Genomic DNA, 19,944 nt, shown 5'->3' with positions numbered 1-19,944 from the left:
TGGCCAGGTTGGTATGGCATGAATTCTCTGTTTTTGGAAAAATTGAATAGGCTAAATTCTTTGGTCCATGCTTTACATGTGGGTTTGGTTGCTTTAAAATAAATATGAGGATCTCGGCATTGAAAAAAGGGCAAGAGTAGTTTACCCGATTGGCATGATTATTATTATTATTATTTGATTATTATTATTATTTTTTTTTTGAGAAATGCATTTGTGGTAGTTGCATAGGGGGTTTATGTGTGCAAAATTCCATTTCTTTTAATCTTTATTGGCAACCAAATGGAAAGCCAAAGAGATTTTCCCAGTTACATTGATGCTTGAGCAAGGTATGTGCAACTTTATTTTTATTTTTATTTTTTGTTGGTCAATTTTTTCCAGTATTAGTTTACACCTTGAGAAATTTTTGTCAGGTTGAATGTTACGGTGGTCTATTCTAGCTTGTCAAATGGCTTCTGATCAGGTGGGCAACATTCAGAATGGGGTGAAGGCCAATTAAACTATTTCTTGATGGCATTTTTTGTTTTTTCTTAAAATTTGAATGGTGTTTGTTGGAGGTAAAAAGGAAAACGTTATTGTATTGTATATGAATGTTAATCTTTTGTTCATGGTTGGTTTCATCTTGTTTAATCTTATTGTAGTTTAAGTTGGTTGATACTTGCCTTATGGAGCATTATGTTATTTACTTTAACTTTCGATGCTACACCTATATATTCATTCAATAGGTATACGGTTTTCCAGTTGTGTTGCGTTACTAATTGAATAGTCTCGTGGCAGTAAATAATGGGACTTTTGACTTGAATATCAGTTAAAAAAAAAAAAAAAATCTAAACCCTTTGAAACTATGAAACAATATTGTTTTGTTTTCAAATATTGTGTCTAGTTTTTTCCTGGCATGCGTGATTTGGGTGTTGCCATTGAAGATGAACATGACATTGGTTTTCATTAACTTGATTCAATTTTCAGACAGAAAAGCAGGGGTGGAAAGTAGGCTTTGATTAATGTAATTTCCTTTTCACGATGTGCCGGACAAGCAAGAAGTTTCATGAAAGTAAAAACAATTTCCTATGAGATTTCGGCTTTTATATGTAAGCTCTATTGAGAGCTGCATCTTCTAGTGAATGCTTGACGACTTGTAAGATGACCCTTTACACGATTTTGGTAGCAAATAGATTTTTAACCAACACAACAGTAACTCACCATTCAGTTGAGCAATCAAGAAGAAATGTAAACTGACCACAACAATCGATAACCACTTTTTAACAAGGCACAAAACTGCACAATCACATAGTAACTACTGTACTGAAATTTTCAAATTTACACACTCGAAACAAGGCCTTACAATTTCATGCTTTTCCTTGCTTTCTAAATAGCATTTGAGTGGGACAGTTTCAAACACTAAAATACAGAAGGCAAAATAATACATGCCAGTTGTGGCTTAACTAATACATGCCATATGGAAAGCTATGAACAGATTGTTATAAACAGTATAAGCTCCCAATTTGGAAGAAGAATCCTTGTCATTAGCTAAGACTACATTAAACAATTCCGCCATCAGAGCTGCTGCAGACTTGATTTGGAAGGACAGCACTTCCGAAGTCTCCATCTAAGCTCATTTGCTGGACTTCTTGAAGGGACAGGATCTTGATGCAGCACCTTCGGCAAGGTGCATCCACCACCAACTACAATACCTTCCTCAACAGCAGCCTGAAAATCATTCAAATTGTAAAAAACATTGATGCTGCATTGGTGGTAGCAAAAAACCTAACAATACAGGAAAAATAACCATAAAGATATCAATAAAAGGAACTTCAAGATAAGAGCAAGGGCAACAACAACAAAATTAACTTGGATAAGTAAAATGCGCAAAGGCTATTAGCTACAAAAAAAAAAATTAACTTGGATAAATACTCTCAACAATCACCATTGTATGGTCAGATTACTACTTAATATTTACTGCTCACACATGAATATCATTGCTGGACCAACTGCAACCATAAAAATAAAGCAATTTCATGAAGATCCACCATAAAAATTTTCAAGTCGAGATACATAGCCAAATAATTAAGCCATAATTATAAAGCATCCCAATCCTCATCAATGGTCATTGTATATGTATTTACCAACAAAAAATCACAAACTTGCAAGAAGCAGTACCTACCTTTAAGAGAGAAATACTAGAACAAGAACAGTCATTGCAGAAGTTATCGAACTGTTTACTTATCAAAAAAAAAAGTTTAATATTTACCATGAAAACAACTATTAAAGCAAGATGATCTGTTGACAATTTTAGAAATCTAGATTTGATTGAAGCATCTAGGAGGCAACATGCAACTGTTGTCCTGCAAGCAATAGTATACAAATAAAGAATTCAACGGAACAACTAGTTGATTGATTGCAGATAAATCAGAATTAGATAAAAGTTTCCGCAAAACTATTAGCTAAACGCTTTAAACTTTCTTCACTATTAACTCAGTGCCTTAAAACATCAATACAAAAGAAAGTCAAGAGCTAAATAGAAAAGATGAGATCAAAAAAGGGTAAAAACACGGCATAAAAAGAAATGGTAATCTTCTAGCTCATTGCAATTTGATTTCTTGCATTCTAAGTTAGTAAACTGAGACAAAACAAAACAAAAAGGAAAAAAAAAAAAAAAAAACAGGGATATAAATGGACTACCACAAACAGAAATCAAAGATTGAGAACATGTTAAGAGCATCTCCAATAGCTAAAATACCAAGTGAAAAAATACAAATTTCTATGTTAGAAAATGTTTTTCTATACACACTCCAACAATTATCTATTCTACTCTCTGTTTTATTTAAATATTATTTTTCAGAGTTTTTTTTTTTTTTTTTTTTTTTTTGTAAAGAATAAGAGAAAGAAAGAATCAATATTTCATTGATGGAGTATTGGAGTGGCTATTCCTGTAGCACAAAAGGTATTTTGGTTAGTCCGGAGAAATATGGCTGATACTAGTTTAGTCTGCTTAAGATGCTTACATTGCAATTGTTCTTTCAATCAAAGATACAAACTATACTAAAAGAGATTCTAAAGTTTCATTTCAAAAAGGCTTTTGAAACTAGAAACAACATCTATTTCCAACACCACCTCCTATTGATAATAATTTTCATTGATAAATCCTTATTTATTTTTTCTCTCTGTCCCAATCACGCAAGCGAATAAGCTCCAGCAAAGGAGATATAAAAAGAAGTGAAAGAGTTGAAAGGTCATCAAACTTATAATGAATCAAAAACAAGACAACCCCACAATAGCAAAACAGCCAAACTCGATGATCAACAAATGAACAAAAAATTCAATAGAGAAGATAAAACTAAAAAATAGTAATATTGATAGAAACTCACAGCCCACAAAGGCAAAGTGGGAGATCTGCCAGTGACAACGAGTACCTTTTTTAGCGTCGACGGATACAGATCCGGCCGCCAAATCCGCCGGAAACAGAACGCCGGTGAAGGATGGCCCGGTGGAGGGTGGCCGACCACCAAGATAGAAGCCGACCGCCGAGAGGGTCGGTCACGACCGGTGAGTGAGCGAGCGAGCGGGAGACCAGCGGCGGTTTCGGACGGAGGAGACCGACCGCCAGTGAAGCGGCGCCGGGAAGGGGAAGACCAGCGGCAGCAACGGTAGTTGGAGAGAGAGAGAGAGAGAGAGAGAGAGAGAGAGAGAGAGAGAGAGAGAGAGAGAGAGAGAGAGAGAGAGAGAGAGAGAGAGAGAGAGCTGCGTTGGAGGGGAAATGAAAATTTCAATCCCCTCCAACCAGTTTTCAAACCCAAAAGAAAAGAAAAGAAAAAACAAAAATAATAAAAAATCACTTTCCACGTAAGCCTGTTGTATCGTTGTTGTAAGTTTTGTGTACGAGAATCATTTCTCTAATATATCACATAGCATTAGAGATTTCTATAGATCTAAATCTAACCAAAATAAAAGCTGTACTCACAAAAAAGTTCCTTGAAGAGCTCACACATTTGGTAATGATAGAGATCGATACCACCAACAATTCTTCGAAGCTGAGAAGATGAGTGGAGGAAAGGAGAAGTGGGAGCTCCCTTCAGTCCAAAACACCAAGCCAGAAGTTGAGCAGAATGTTTTTGGGCTGCAAGGACCCCCCCATTTCTGCTCTTTTCTCATTATTCTTATGAAGAAAGAAAGAAGAGCTGAAGAGGATAAATTGGAGAAAACAAGAAGGGAAGGTAATTTTATGGCCTACAGTTATAATTAAGGAAGCATCCTAGTAGCCTAGTAGGCTAGGACTAAAGTCTAGAAAAGAACTGCTTCCTCCTGTCCACCCTATATTCTTTACTTGAGCTTGAAGGGAAGCTTTGTCGGGTGAAAAATGTTACACATACTCTGTTTTAGAGAATCAGACTTAGTATTTGAATAATATCTTAGAATAAGAGCAGCACAAGAACGGGAAGAATCTAGCATAATATTTGAAGAAAGTTTATTTGTCTACAAGAATTTTATTGTCTCCAAGTTTAAGGACATTTGTGTATTTTTTTTTTTTTTTTTTCTACAAGTATTTTGTTTGAAGAATACTCAAAACCAGGGTTGAGCTAGCATTTGAAATTTATAGGGGCAAAATTAAAAAATAACAAATTTAGTGGGGCAAAACAAAAAAACTAAAAAAATTATAACAATATTTTAAAAGAATTTGGGAAAAACATGGTGGCTTGGGAGGCGCCACGCCCCCAAGCTACCATGTAGCTCTATCTCTGCTCAAAACCTAGCCTATATAAATTTATCTAGTCAATGTTGTTTTCCAATTCGCTTTTGAAATATCAATAAAAATTTCAATATTTTAGAATTATTCTATGTTTGCTTCTTTTGGGCGAATAAGGTATTTCTCTTATCAATTCGTTATTTTTTTCTTTTTAGTTTTTAATTTTTAGTTTCTGTTGTTATCATATGCCGTCAGAACAATCAAAGTTCTGCTCGGTGTCACACTCTTGTTTCCATACTCTCAAGCGCACACTTTTTGATGTGACAGTGAAAATCACAATTGGATCCTAAATCTAATAATGATAACCCACAATTTAATAGTGATTTTTACTGACAAGTCAATGAGTGAACACTTCTCCCATGGCCATAAGGCCCAAACTTTAATGGACCATGGCTCATGGTTGGTTCAAACCTTTCAAGCACCCTGGCTAACGCATAACTGCATACATGAATGACAGGAACAAGATGAAATGGTTGGTCACATAATAAAACGGAGCAATAATAATTAGGTTAAATTATTTACATAGATTTCCACTAAGTTTTCATTTCTTTCAACAAAAATAGGAGCATATATTTTACAAAACTTGAGTGTGCATTTCTTTATGTTTATCTTTCTTGTAGACCATTGACTAGGACAGCCAAAGTTTTTGTTTTGGGGAAATAACCCTCTCAAATTATTAAATTATCCAATTTGTAATGTTTTTCTAAACTTTCAATTGCAGCAATGTTTTCCCAAATTAAGTTACAAGCCATACAAGAAAATGACATAAATACCCTTGCTAATTTTTTTTTTTAAGAAAATAAAAACAATGGGAAAAATCTTTTTTTTTTTCTTCTTCATGAAATGCAAAGAAATAATAAAAAAAAAAAATTAAAAAATTAGGGCTCATTTGCTAATCCTTTTCTTGATTTTTCTTTTAATAAAAAAACAAAACCATTAACAAACTTAGCGCACAAAACATCATAACCAAAAAACAAAAATCACATTCTAAAAATCAAAACAAACGAGCTCATAATTTTTTATTGGTTTTTTTTTTTTTTTCTGAATTTTTTACCAAATGCATTTTTTTTTTCTTTCATTTTTTGTATGGAATAGGTACATTGCAACCCAACTGTAGTTTGGGGGGCCGGGACGGGGACATTGCTGCAATTGAAAATTCGAGAAAAACATTACAAATTGCATGATAACTAGAGAGGAGGTTGTATGTACTTTTCACTTTTGTTTTTATTCCCCTGAAGGTATGAGAATGGCATAATTTGCATTCATTTACCATCATGATTCCCTCTTATGAGCAGATGATAGTGAAACTACATTTTCTTCCTATCCAATATTTATGCCTTTCATCTTTCCCTTTTTCTTTCTATGACTAATTTGATTCCCCTTTTCTAACTAAAACTTAGATAGATAGTGAGATTAACTAATTAAACTGTTGTAAGACCTAATTCTTATTCCGATAATCTCTTTCTTTCTCTCGCTCACTCTCACTCTCACACACAAACAAACTAACAGGCACACAGACACGTTCGCACACATGTACGCGCCTACACCAAACATGCATACATATTAAGGTAAATAATTTTTTTACAGAATTTACGAATCCAACACGAACTAAACACAAAATTTACAAGTTAGGTTAAAGAGTCTGACCCGTTTAATTAAATTGATCGAGTCATGATTGATTTATATAGTATTATACTCATGCCTCAACACAACCTGAAACCGACATTACCCTTACTATTACAAATTAAGCAGATATTGTTTGCGCGCACGCACTACCACAAAAATCATTAAAATATTGAATGGGGGCTTCTCATCAATTAATTGCTTCAATTATCAGCAATTGACAGTCTCATTGAAAGGTTTGTTGCTCAGCTTTTAGCCCACAAAAACCCTATAAAAGGGGTAAGCCACTGAAAGCTTCGAAGCCCATATACCACATGAAACTAACACTTTGTTTATTCCAGGGAAATGAGGAACTAAAATACAAAATCACCCATCAATGTCTACATGCACTCTAACAAACAGACCAGATCCACCCCCACTATTTAGGCCACATTTATTTGGAAATGGATCTAACTCATTCAAATTGACAAATTTCAACCAATAAATAAATAAATAAATCACAAATTATATGACACCATTGCTAAAACATAAGCTCAAAACTCATTCAAATTCAAGCATACATTATGGTCGAAATCCTTGATACAAGTTTCAAGCCCAATTAGAGGAGCAAGAACTTCTATTATTGAGTATTCACATTCGGTTTAGCTAAAATTTAGTTAAAGAACACATTTTTTCTATTATAGCTACCCACTTTTTCAAATCAACTGCATGCGGCTTCACATTTTAGCTAGACACTTTTACTATTCCCTTTAAAATGTTCTTTTATTTATTTATTTTCACTATTCCTAAAGAACAGAGAGAATCGGATTGATTTTTCATTAATATAAATTATGCATTGATGTGCTAATTTGCTGAGCACTATACAGCAGCTTAGCAAATCCTTAGCTAATGGTGTGTTTGTTTTGAATAATATTCAGAATAATATTCAACTTTTTTCAAAAATAAATTATATTTTATTCAACTTTTTCAAAAATTTTCAAATTTTTTCAAATTTTATCTCACAAAGTCAAACCTCGTAATTCTCGCAGTGAATTCGAATAATATTCGGATTCAACACCCAAACGGACCATTAGATAGCCAGATGTAGAGCTTTTTTGTGAATTTTTTGCTACAGCGCCAATATATACTTGTAAATGAGGACCATACATATGTGGATTTCTTTATTTTTCTAGGCCATACAAATATGGGTCCTTGCTGCCGACAACATGCACCCCCCCCCCCCCCCCCCAAGTCATTAAAATAAATTACCCAAGTCAAGAGAAAGATTGCACATGTTGAAGCTAGCTATAGCTTCAAGGTGGTGCTAAACATTTACTAATATAATGCTGAAAGACTTTTCTTGAACGTAATTAGTGAAACAAATTTGTATGCATGGCATGGTAACTGAGGGCAACAGAAGATGGTAAATGTAGAATATTGTAATGGTATAAAAATATTAGAAAAATTATAGCAGAAGCGGAGAGAAAAAAAGGCAGCGATTTTCGGATAATTTAGTGTTAGACGCTGAAGTACACTTACTAGGGAAGAGACTATATATATATATATATATATGTATGTATGTCTGTCTTCTGAAACAAACATAATTCATCTGATTTTTGCAAGTTTTGATTGGTTGGCAAAACATTTCCTCCTAGTCAATTCTCTCTGTCGTCTATATAATGATAAGATAATGATAATGATCCTTTTGTTTGGTACCACAAAAAAATAGACTGTGGATGGTAGGGGTCCTTGTGTGCTGGCTGTCCAGAAACAAACCATTGGAGACAAATATGCCCCAAAGGCAAATAATCATCGATCAGTCTCCAATCACAAGAAGCATTATTAATTTGAAGCAACAACCATATATATCAAATCTGTCATATAGCAAAGGACCACCTTTTATTATCCATGGCTATAGCCAATTACACATGGTTCACTTCTTTTCTTTATCTTTTCCCACTTCCTAATCAACATTAGTTTAATGGGTCTTCCTTGTGGTCATGATTCCAAGCATTATATATATATATATACATTTTGTACCTTATGACCAACAGCAAGCAATGGCTGCCACCCATGAGAAGCAAAAGAAAGGATTCATGTCCATTTACAAGTCGACCGCTGGAAATCATATAAGGCAGCCGGTGCCTGAGCTGCCGGCTGTACATGCGGTGGACAAAAGATCCGTTCAACGAAGTTGGTTGTTGAGGAAATCGAAAACGTGCAAGGAAATTGAGCGAGGTGGCCGGAGAGTGGCGGAGGATGGAGGAGTTAAGGGAGAATTGGTTGAGGCAAGGAAATCGGTTTCCCATGTGGAAACGAATTTGGCATCGGTGGCGACATTTCTTCAAGTGAAGGTGCTTGTCTCCGACATGCCTGGATTCATGCAAGTGCATGCCTTCCGATGCGCAAGGCGTACTTATGACAGCTTGGACAAGTTTAGCTCCAAACACATGGCCTTCAACGTAAAGAAGGTATGCTTCAAAGATTTCATTCATTGATTCATTGATACTTCTCTGAAAGTTGTTCTTAAGAAATTCATTACTCATGCAACTTCAACACTCGATCGTTGGCCGGAATTCCCTCCCAATAAACAAAACAAGGTATTAAATTGTTATACGAAGGAGAGGTGGCAATTCGTTTTCGCCTGTCAAGGCATCGATATAAGATTATATAAGTAAAATTTAGCTAATCCGACCTTAATCCACTAATTTTGTATTGAGTTTGTGAGTATAAAAAATTGTTAGCTTTAAATGTCAAGTTCGAGTTGTATCGAGACATGGGCATAGGACAAAATAAATTAATTCTAACTCTATCTATTTAATTAATTTAACATGTCAAATCCATCAACTCTAACCCACTAATTTTATGTTGAATTCATATTGAATTTGCGAGCTGTATAAAAAAATTGTAAGATTTACTAGCAAGCATTGTGTCCAAAATAAGCTCCAAATTATCGTGGTCTTCTTCAAAAGTGACATAGAAAGAGGGCTAATGATGCCAAGCCAAAAATGTGTCTTGTGATCGATTATTTAACTTGTTGGAGTTGTTTATTTTGATATTTTCATTGTTGGATGATTGATGTCCGTCGACGGAACCCCATATACAGGAGCGGAACTGCTTGAGGCTTTGGGAGGCCTGCCCCCAAGCCCTAAGGTTTTTTCAAAAAAAAAATTAAAAAATTAAAATTTTACTCCTAATTCTGTTTTGCCTCTCCAATTTTTATTTTTATTTTTTTAAATTTAACCCCAAAATTGTAATAGTTAGCTCTACCCCTACCCCTAGATGATCCATGAATTAGAATTTTCCTTTTCATCTCTTTTTCTCAACACCTTTTTGGCTCGTCTATGGAAATAGGGGGAACATGGAATAATATCTCTCTCTCTAGCTTTCTCTCTCTAGGTGTGCCCACTCATGAACAGTCCCATTCACAAGATCTCACGATAGAAACCATTAAAAGACTTTTTAAATTCAGGACCATTTAATCTAGACCATGCTCCACATCTAGCTAGGTTGTCCAGATAATTATTAGATATTCAATTGGATAAAGAGTTCAACACCCCATGTGTATGATGAAGAAAATAAACTTATTGAGCTAATCATGCACTAAATTACTACTATAATCTCGGTCTAAGCACATCTATACTACGATTTATAACAAGAAGAGTGCTACACTTTTTTTTTTCCTTTTTTTTTTTTTGAAAAAAAATTTGTTTTCGAATGATGTGTCACAATCTCATACAATCGAATAATTGATTCTATAGGATTGTGACCCGTCATTTAAGAAATAAATTTTGGAAGAAAAATTTGAAAAATCTGGCATTTCTCTTATAACAATATTAAGGAAAGATCGTTATTTAGTAAACTATTAATGATCATTATATAATTGAGATGATGTGACAGTGAAAATCAGTCTTTATTATTTTTTTTTCCTTTATATGTGGATTCGATGGCTAATTTTGAACGTTTTTTATGGGGCACAGGAGTTTGATCGAGTCTATGGGCCGGCCTGGCATTGCATCGTGGGCTCAAGTTTCGGGTCCTTCGTTACCCACTCAACAGGTTGTTTCCTTTACTTTTCAATGGAAAAGCTATGCATTTTGTTATTTAAAACGAAGATCCAAAAGGCTTTGGATTGAGTAATATTATATATATATATATATATCCAACACTAATTCATGCGAGTACTATGATGCCTTTTACAAGCTCTCGCTTTGTATTTGATACTTCAATTTGATCCTTTCTTGTATTGATCATAGGTCTGAATATATATATATATAAAGGGCATTGTAATATTGTGTAACATAATTATTTTAACTAGTTTTGGTTCCCGTCACATTTTTTGGATGTGTTGTTGCATAATTCGTACTGACGTATTGGATTTGGGTTGTATTGAAGTATGAGTATAAGATTATATAGGTTAATCATAACCCGACTTATTTAATTAAATGGGTCAGACTCTTCAACTCTTATCCGCTAATTTTGTATTGGATTTATTGATCGTGAAATTTTTTTTTGGCTGTTATGTTGCATATCGGGTTCGAGTTATGTGAAGCAAGGATATAAGAATATATAGGTCAACCCTAACCGAACCCATTGAATTAAACGGGTCATACTTCTCAATCTTAACTCGCTAATTTAGTGTTGGATTCGTGAATCGTGTAACAAATTGTCGGCCACACTCCTTTCTACTAGGAAAAAAAATAAAGGATATGCAGGCTATCCTGATCTATAATAAGCTACAGTCTCCAAGTGAAATTATGGGAGAACTTTACTGATAATCCATGATTTTTCACCAGTTTTGAAAAAAGGTACCCAAACTTTTAAAAAGTGTTAATTTAAAGTATTCATATTTTATTTTTACTTTTTTCAATTTCAATCTTCTGTTAGAATTTTTTGTTAAATCTTGTCAAAATTTTCAAAATACTCCTCTTTTTTTAGGAAAAAAAGAAAAAGAAAAAGAAAATTGTTAGGATTTAGGTGTTTGTCAGAATTTAATGAAATTTACAAAAATACCTATGTCTAAATCAAATCTTTGAAAAAAATTATAATTTTTTTTAAAAAAAAAAAAATACATAGGGATATTTTGAGAATTTCGATCGGATTTAACGGAAAATTCTAACGGATGGTTAAATTCAAAAAAAAATTAAACAATGAATACCCGAAATTGACACTTTTTAAAGTTTGAATACCATTTTTTAAAAATGATAAAAGATTATGTATTATAAGTGAAGTTTTTCCAAAAATTATTTTAAGCAAATGACCTCATTTATTTTTTATTTTTTATTTTTTATTTTTTATTTTTTTTATTTTTTTTATTTTTTATGTGGTCATGCCTTTTCCAAGCTCTTATTAATTATTATTAGTACATTAACAAAACCTCGGGGAGCCGGTAGTGCGAATATTCCTTGCCATTAAATTCTATATTATATAGATGGCTCCGGTGATTTTGCCTTGTTTACGACATTCTCCATTTAATTTAAAAATAAAATAAAATAAAAAATTAGGGGGTAAAAAACTTAATTTTAAAAGGTTTACATTATAAAAAGTATTAAATTTAAATGTATTTTGAAAATTTTAATAGAATTTAACGGAAAATTCTAACGGAATGTTGAAATTAAAAAAAAAAAAAAATTGAAAGATAAACACTTTTTAAAGTTTGAGTACTTAATTACGAAAGTGATAAAAGATCAGAAGTTATAAATGAAGTTTTTTCAATAAATAAACTCTTTATTGGAGTATCTAATGGTAGGATATGGATTAAGTGCTGTAAAAAAAATTATAAAAGATTTTTTTTTTTGTAGTTTTTCAATGGTTCAGATTTAATTTTATTATCTATCTCTTCTCATTGAAAACTTAAAATTTAAATTTGGACCATTAAAAAACTATAAATAATGTGTTACTTATTTTTTTGTTTTATGCTAGGTACTTGAAGGCATAGGTAATAGATATTGATTCATCAGTCCTTCCCTAGTGAAGAAGGCACTAACGGTGGCAATTCGTATTTTAGTTGTGTCAAGGTATGCGTATAAAACTATATAAGTCAATTCTAATACGGCCTATTTAATTAAACGGGTCAGAACTCTCATCCTATCTCACTAATTTCATATTAAATTTCTGTTAAGTTTGCAAAACGTATTAAAAATTATTAGTCTTAAGAGTTACGTAATTGTACCCTAGCCCTATGGACAAGGGGGGAATATAGTGGTTAAAAAGGTCTTACTTTATTCTCTTAATTTACTATTTCCTAATAGGTATGACCCCAGCCAGAAACAATATTAATGAAAATCAACCTTTTAAGCATTTTAATTATCATAAAAAATTAAAAAAAAAAAAAAAAAAATCAATGTAATTGGACCAGAAGAAAGTCGACATGTGCATAAGCCTAGGCATGACATTATCTTAGCAAGGACCCTATGGTTTATTTATTTTATTGCGTATTTTTTTATTTAATTATGATTGCTACTGAGGCCACCTGTATATACATATCACGCTGCAAATCTTTGATTAATTGTATTTTCTACCCTAATAGTGCTGTTAATGAGAATTGAGACATAGAATAATGGTTCTATCACACAACAAGGGGTAGACATCAAATGGCCCAAGAGTAGGATCAAAATGGACAAAGATAATGACTGATATTAAATTATTAATATAAATATCTTTGGTTTAAAATATTTCTTTTATATTATCTTCTTGTAAGTGTTAGGCAATAAAAAAAATAGAGAATATATTAAATAATGACAAGAAAAGGAAGGACAAAATTGGTTGCATCGCAACCAAAGTTGTCACAATTTTATTATTCATAAATTTGATTTGAAATTCCAATTAGCAAAAAGAAAAGAATCATGGAAGCTCCTATCTCACTTCAAATATTTCTCTCCTCAACTTCGGATGTGTGTCGGGAATTTCAATGAAATTGTAAAGCAGTCGGAAAAGTTTGGAGATGCACCGAAAAATGAAAATGGAATTGTTTAGAATAACACTAGACGATTGCCAATTATGCGATTTGGGGTATAAGGGGTCAAATTAATTCCAAGTTTTCCACAAAAGAAAAAAGAAGAGTGAATTAAATTTCGACCGTTAAATAAACTACAGTTTCTTTTACAACACATAAGCCAAGTCCCTTACCATCATTTACAATCTTTTACAGTTTTCCTTTTACTACTGGCCAAGATTTTCTTCTCTTTTTTTTTTCTTTTTTTTCTTTTTTCTTTTTTTGCTTTTTTTTTTTTTGTTTTTGTGGTGATGGGGTGTTTTGAGGGGGAGTAATGGGGTGCCCATTGAATTCATGGATGGAAAGGAGTCAAATTAATTGCTTTGAGAAACGCCCACCTTTGAGGAATAAATGAGATTACAATAATTGTCACTCGTTTTCAGGCAGCTATGGTGGTAAACATTCTTCCACTATCTCCTGAGGTTCATAGTAAACATTGAAGAGAAATTGGCACTCGATCGTTTTCTTTTTGGATGAACAGATAAAGTAATTAAAATAGGGAAACTTTCCATTAAAAATCCAAGAAACCAAAAACCAAACGTACACGTTCCATCGGTTTGTGCTCTTTGATCGTAATTGGACCCCAGTTTTTTGTTGTGATTAATGTAATTCAACTCCTGCTAGCTACTCTTCTATATACACACATACATTAGAACAACCCAAAACCAAATACACCATCAAAAGGAGGACAGTAAACAAAAAAAGGTGGAAGGGAATTAGAAAAATAAATTGGAATATATATATATATATATATATATATATATATATATATATATATATATATATATATATATATATTACGGGACAAAGTCACTTTGGCCTACTCTTATTTGATTTGGGTTGATGGATCATCACTGACTTTCCGAATAAGCCACAAAGGCCGCAGCCGGCGAGCTTAGGAGAAGGCGGGTCCAGGGTTGGCGGTTCAACCTTGACAGTCAACCGATACGCAGCGTGTCCTCCGCCTCCGGTGGATTGGCTACGCTCCAACATACCGACTGACCCGACGCTCCGAGATGGCCTAAGGTCTCTGAATTCCACCATCTCTTTGTCTTTTGGGTTGGGCCTCGTTTTGCTCAAGTCCCCTGATAGAAACCTGTCATCCCATACCAAACCTGACGACCCTTGTCTTCTAAAAGATGTGGTAGACCTTTGGAACCCAGCCATCTCTCTCCCTCTAGAGGGTTCTCTGCTGGAAGGAAATATGAATTGCAAGTAGCTTTATACATAAACGGTGTTAGACTTTTTCTTGTGTATTATAAATGCACGGGGAGAAGGGAAAATGACAAATGAAGAATAAAAGGGAAGAGACGTAAGGTGGTATATATATATGAGGTAGATAGGATGACAAATTAGAGAATCCTCCTTTAAGATTTGCAAAATCTAACAACTTCCCCTGGGGATTTTAAGTAATATTGCTTTTTTGAATTGAAGATAAGGTCAAATTACATTTGACTGGCGAGTTCCACAATAAGTAGCAATAATATCGAATGACTTTGGAGATTTTCTGGTTATTTATCGTGAAATTGGGGATACGTCAAAATCTGATGCCATATAATCTGATTTGTTAAGGTCATGAAAATGGCCAAATCTACCAGCGGTTGTTATTTCCCAACTATTTTTGCTTTGCAGGTATAGTAACTACACCGTTATAGAGGTTAAAAATTGAAGCTATATATATATATATATATATAGTCTTATTCTATATCTAGTAATTAACCTTCTTATTTAACCCTTGCTCAATCTTGATGTTTTAGGAAATGGTTTGACAAATCGTATCTAATAATCACATCATCATCATCATCATCAATCGAATGCCATAATCACATCAAATCACAGGAGGAAGTGGGATGAACACCGAGAGCTTCTGGCTTTCGTAGTCCTCCCATCCAGCGTTTCAGCATTTCTAGGCCAACAAATCAACAAAATAGACGGACGAGAATAAAAGTCAAGAGGCAAATCACTACTCACAAATGACTGACAAAAACAAATCCAAAAGAGAACTAACTCCATCATTGTTATGCAACAAAATGGATACCGTCAAAGAGGGGTTATGCACATTAACTTTTCTAATACAAAGGCAAAAATCACTACGTGACTATTCATCAGCACCTCGATCTGTACAAGAAATCAAGACAAGCTTTGATAACACTGATCTAAGATTTTTGTATAAGGGTGTAAAAGCAAAAGCCGGCTAGCTGTAGCCTTTGAACTTTCAGAGATTAGGAATAATTGGGGGCTACAGAAGTGATCTTGAGGTCTGAGAACAAGTAAAGGTAAGCTTCTCCTCAAGGCCCTCATTACCTTCTTTATAATGTAAATTACAGAGTCCTGCACATCCAAGGATCACAAAATACTGCTAGAGGTCTCCTTAGGCCATTTTTTTGTCTTCATCGTCATCTTCTGTAAGATTACCACTGATTACTAAATGTTGATGATTGCTCTGTAAAATTACTACTTATCACTAAATGCCCATGATTCCTCTCAGCCCCAACAGCTCATTTTTTAGTGGCCACTAGTATCACCGTCCCTGACAGAATCCAGCCTACCTTTGCCCTTGAGGATTTCACTCAAGGGTTTGGGACCTTGGAAGTTAGACAATGTAGTTCTGCTTGAATTCCCAACTTTCCACATGCAATCCCCATTGTCTTCAGCTTTTTTCTTCTCCTCTTTAATCTGGGCAAGGGTCTTGGGTCCAGTAAACGTAGTAGACTCCTGAGTCGATCTCCTCTCTCTTTCAATTGGTTCCCTTGAAACTTCACTTGAGAAGTGCCGTTTAGGTAGCCTTCTTTTCCTGAAATTCTTCTTTGACCTATCTTGCAGTGAGTGCCTCAGCAAACCATGTTGGTTGGCACCATTTAAAAAGGTCCCATTCTCACGATGTGATTCAATAGTATTCTTTCCCACTTCCGATGCCAATCTTCTATGTAGCCGTTGACCCATACCATGCCGCCTTTGAGGCCTTTTCTGGCTACGATCAATTAGATGGGCGGAGCCATGCCTTCTTGATGAGCTAGTAATTCGACAACCATCAATCACCCTGCGTTTTCCCAGATGGTCTCGAAGATCCATGCCGTGACAGTCACCAACTGTCAGTTCCATTGGCATGAATTTCCTCTTCCCAGACAATATAGAACCCAACATTTTGCCTCTTGAATGACCAGGAACTCTTTTGACATTAGTGAAAAGACGGTCATCGTCCAGATGGTCAAAGCCATCACATATATCACGTTCACAAAGAAGTTCTGCATCAGGGTACGTGTGATCATACTCAACTGAATCTTCAAAATCACACACCAAGAAGTGGCTATTCAGCTCTCTGTGTTCCCTATCAAGGTCCAGCAAATACTCTGGATCATCCTCATAGCACAAATTCTCTGATTTATCATCCACAAGAACATCAAAGCCAGGGGATGATTCCCACCGTTCCTCTGGCTCCTCAATATGGTCTTCCACTTGCTCGTCTGAACTCTGATCTGTGCATATATGAGATCTTCCTTGAATAAAACCTTCTGCTGGAATCAAGGACTCTGACCTAATCACTGCATCATCATACTCACAAACAGCAATCTGTGGAGAGGCACTTTGCAGGAAGAGAATTTTGGGTACTGCTTGCTGAAGTTCTTCCTTAGGAAGAAAATTCAAATTGACTGGTACCTTAGAAGCACTTTCAGATGGATTCAGATGTGTTTCTGCTGGTGCTGACCCTGTCTCACTTCCGGCAGATGTCTTGTTTTCTAACGCAGGTGTATCACTGCTTCTAGAGGCAGTCTTAGTAGATTTCCCAGCAGGTGCATTACCATCAGGACCATGCATAAAAGAGCATCTGTCACCTTTATTGCAGAACCCATTTAAGTAAAAGTAACAGGGAACATTGGTCTTGTTCACAGGTGTCGAACAGTGGGCAGATTCAGGTGCCGCTCCAGCATGCCCATCCAATGGCTTCAAAAATAACAAACTTTAGCTCAAATGACATAAGCAAATGCCAAGAGATGATGAGACTAGTAAAGACACTAATCCCCTGGCATATAATTCAAACACCAAAAAAAAAAAAAGAAAAAAAAAAAAAAAAAAGGAATGCAAAAGATGTGCAAAAGAAAAGCTCTGATACGGTCAAACATGATAGAACAAGTTTAAAATACACCTTAAAAGTAAGATACTATCAACAGATTGAGAATAAAACAGGTGTAGTTCTGGGCATAAGTGCTACAATATCTCTGTGTTCCATTCGTTAACTTTTTTCAGTCTCATTTATTACTTACACTCAATTTCTCTGCAATCATACATAGACTCCAGTCTTTACAGAAGTAACATGTTAATTAAAAGACCCAACCTCCATCCCCCTTGTCTAAATGGAAAAGTAAAATGATCCTTTTCCCTTCTGGAAAGGATCCAGCAAGTAAGAACTCCCATAGTTGAATATTATAGATTTGAATGTGGCACTACACTTATCATCCATGATCCTTGCACTAAAAACTCTTATCCACCCTTGCTGGATCCGCTTAGACTACATCATTCATGATGTCATGCCACTGGAACAAGGACCTTGCTACAAGACTACAGACTGCACATGCAAATACTTCAAAGCACCAATTTCCTGCCGATCAGCCTATAAATTTAAACAACCCACATTAGCTGTCTTCTAGTTTGTGAGTGTCCAAGGGTGTCACTGTAAAACTCATCACAATCTCATCAATTAATCCTCATCCAACCACATCAAATCAACTACTAACTCCCCACATGAAAAGCACAGAAAAGTAGTCGGTATGAAAGAGGGTAATAAGTCAATTACAACGTCTAGGTCATATTAGTAACAACAAAATTCATCTACTTCATAATGGTGGGTTTCTCATAGTACGCCTCTTCATTACTACATAATTTAAAACTTGGATTTAGCAACATGCAGGAATGCAAAGGCTTGACATTTTTAATGAAACCCATGATATCTATCATGATGGAAACTAAATATGTGAACACAGGTATCTCAAGGTATATATCAAAATAATAATTATTAATTAATGCATATAATAGATATGTTTCTCAAGGTGCAACTGCCTTATCTTAAAGATATACCATCCAACATAACTTATGCAACCACCTATAACAAGGCAAACTCATCTGCAACACACACAAGATAGCAAAACTGGTGGAAAAGAATGCATAACCACCCAGGTTTAGGTTATTGAATGTGCAAATGATATTCGGAAATAAATTAAGGTTCCTAACCAAACTATATGGAGACGATTTAACCCAAAAAGAAAAGGAGAAAGAGAAAAAGAATACAAGCTTACAGGGTGTCTAAAAGCACACGTAGGATTAAAGCAGTCGCCAGACAACCAGTACCAGCAATCTCTGGGATTGAGCCTCGCAATCTCACTGTGCCGATACTCACAATCAATCCCCTGAAAAAGAGAAACAAATTAATTAAAAAGAACAAAAGAAAGAAAGATCAATCTCACCATGAAACAGAAACAAATATTATGGCATACTAACGACAAAACCTGACTGCATAAACGCCTAAAACTAGACCCTCCTTACAAGAAACGCAAACGCGTAGAATTCAATAAAATCTACACTAAAACCCAGTTTTAGACAAACAACATTTCTACCAATAATGGTGCAACATTCCAAACACCAAGAAGTCACTAATAATAACTCCCCTATCATCCGCAAGAGAACTCACTGCTCCCTAATAACAAGTCGAATACATGGAACATAAATTAAAAAATCGTCAAAATATCAAACACAACATAAAAAAGATCTAAATGCCAGATTATCTCCAAGTACAAGAACATGAAAATTACGAGTAATTCGATTCAGGTAGAATCCAAAACCCTAAGTCATCCTTCGTTTCAACAAACCCTAACACAGCATATGAGCCTTTCAAATGTAGGTCCAATCCAACAGACCATAGAATATGAATCGTAAGACAAAAAAAAAAAAAAAAAAAAGAATTTGCAGCATAAAAGCACAATCAGGCGCATCAAAAAACTCATGTAAGCAAGAAATATTTCGTAGAAACAAACGAAACAGCCGCATTGCTTTTCACGGACCTTCTTACAGGTGAGGGGTGAGGCTAGAAAATACACGCAGTCGGTGTTCCTTTTTTGCAGTTCTTCGTCCATTTCCAAAGAGAATGTGAGTATTTGAAAAGCGAAATGTGGGAAGAGAGATCAAGAAAAGGCCATGAGCCTTCGAATTGTGGTGCGGATCGTAAACAAGAGAGAGAGAGAGAGAGAGAGAGAGTATGTGATTGGGTTTTATTTTGGTGCTTTGTTAGGGGTTTGAGGTACTCTTAAGTCTCTAAAGGCTATGTATTGTTTTTTTGAGGGGAGGTATTTTAGAGTTAACTACATTGCATTTCCAATAAATAATAATATTATGGGTTAAATATATATATATATAAAAAAAAAAAAAAAAAAAAAAAAAAAAAAAATAAAAGCCATGTGAACTATAACACCCGATTGTAGAATAGCTTCTTGAATGTTTTAAGTGTACTGAAGTGATCCATCAAATTATTTTTTTTGTTTCAAAAAAGTTGCTTTTTTTTTTTTTTTTATAATACCCTTATCCTCTAAATACAAATATAAAAATTAATAAAAAAATATTT

At 34.6% G+C, this 19,944-nt stretch overlaps 3 protein-coding genes and 1 long non-coding RNA gene across 4 annotated transcripts; 1 reads left to right on the top strand and 3 right to left on the bottom strand.

Moving 5' to 3' along the window:
* Positions 1-1,273: 1,273 nt before the first annotated feature.
* Positions 1,274-3,999, bottom strand: LOC133858031 (uncharacterized). The gene is made up of 2 exons (XR_009898413.1): positions 3,408-3,999; positions 1,274-1,704 (listed from the first exon to the last, which is right to left on the bottom strand). It is a non-coding gene; the product is annotated as an uncharacterized LOC133858031 (long non-coding RNA).
* A 4,369-nt stretch (positions 4,000-8,368) lies between these two features.
* LOC133858101 (uncharacterized) lies at positions 8,369-10,570 on the top strand. Its single transcript, XM_062293548.1, has 2 exons — positions 8,369-8,811; positions 10,321-10,570. Exons 1-2 carry the CDS (start codon positions 8,401-8,403, stop codon positions 10,474-10,476), a joined length of 567 nt encoding a protein of 188 aa, XP_062149532.1. The 5' UTR covers positions 8,369-8,400; the 3' UTR covers positions 10,477-10,570.
* Positions 10,571-14,144: 3,574 nt separating this feature from the next.
* Positions 14,145-14,501, bottom strand: LOC133856681 (uncharacterized protein At1g15400). The gene has a single exon (XM_062291739.1). It carries the CDS (start codon positions 14,499-14,501, stop codon positions 14,145-14,147), a length of 357 nt encoding a protein of 118 aa, XP_062147723.1.
* A 775-nt stretch (positions 14,502-15,276) lies between these two features.
* LOC133858048 (zinc finger CCCH domain-containing protein 34-like) lies at positions 15,277-19,629 on the bottom strand. Its single transcript, XM_062293466.1, has 3 exons — positions 19,388-19,629; positions 18,626-18,736; positions 15,277-17,276 (listed from the first exon to the last, which is right to left on the bottom strand). Exons 1-3 carry the CDS (start codon positions 19,457-19,459, stop codon positions 15,840-15,842), a joined length of 1,620 nt encoding a protein of 539 aa, XP_062149450.1. The 5' UTR covers positions 19,460-19,629; the 3' UTR covers positions 15,277-15,839.
* Positions 19,630-19,944: the final 315 nt, after the last annotated feature.

Source organism: Alnus glutinosa, chromosome 14 (assembly GCF_958979055.1).
Source record: "Alnus glutinosa chromosome 14, dhAlnGlut1.1, whole genome shotgun sequence".
NCBI classification, from domain to species: Eukaryota; Viridiplantae; Streptophyta; class Magnoliopsida; order Fagales; family Betulaceae; genus Alnus; species Alnus glutinosa.
Note: the sequence above shows the minus strand (reverse complement) of the source record. Positions and strands in the feature narration are given on the sequence as shown.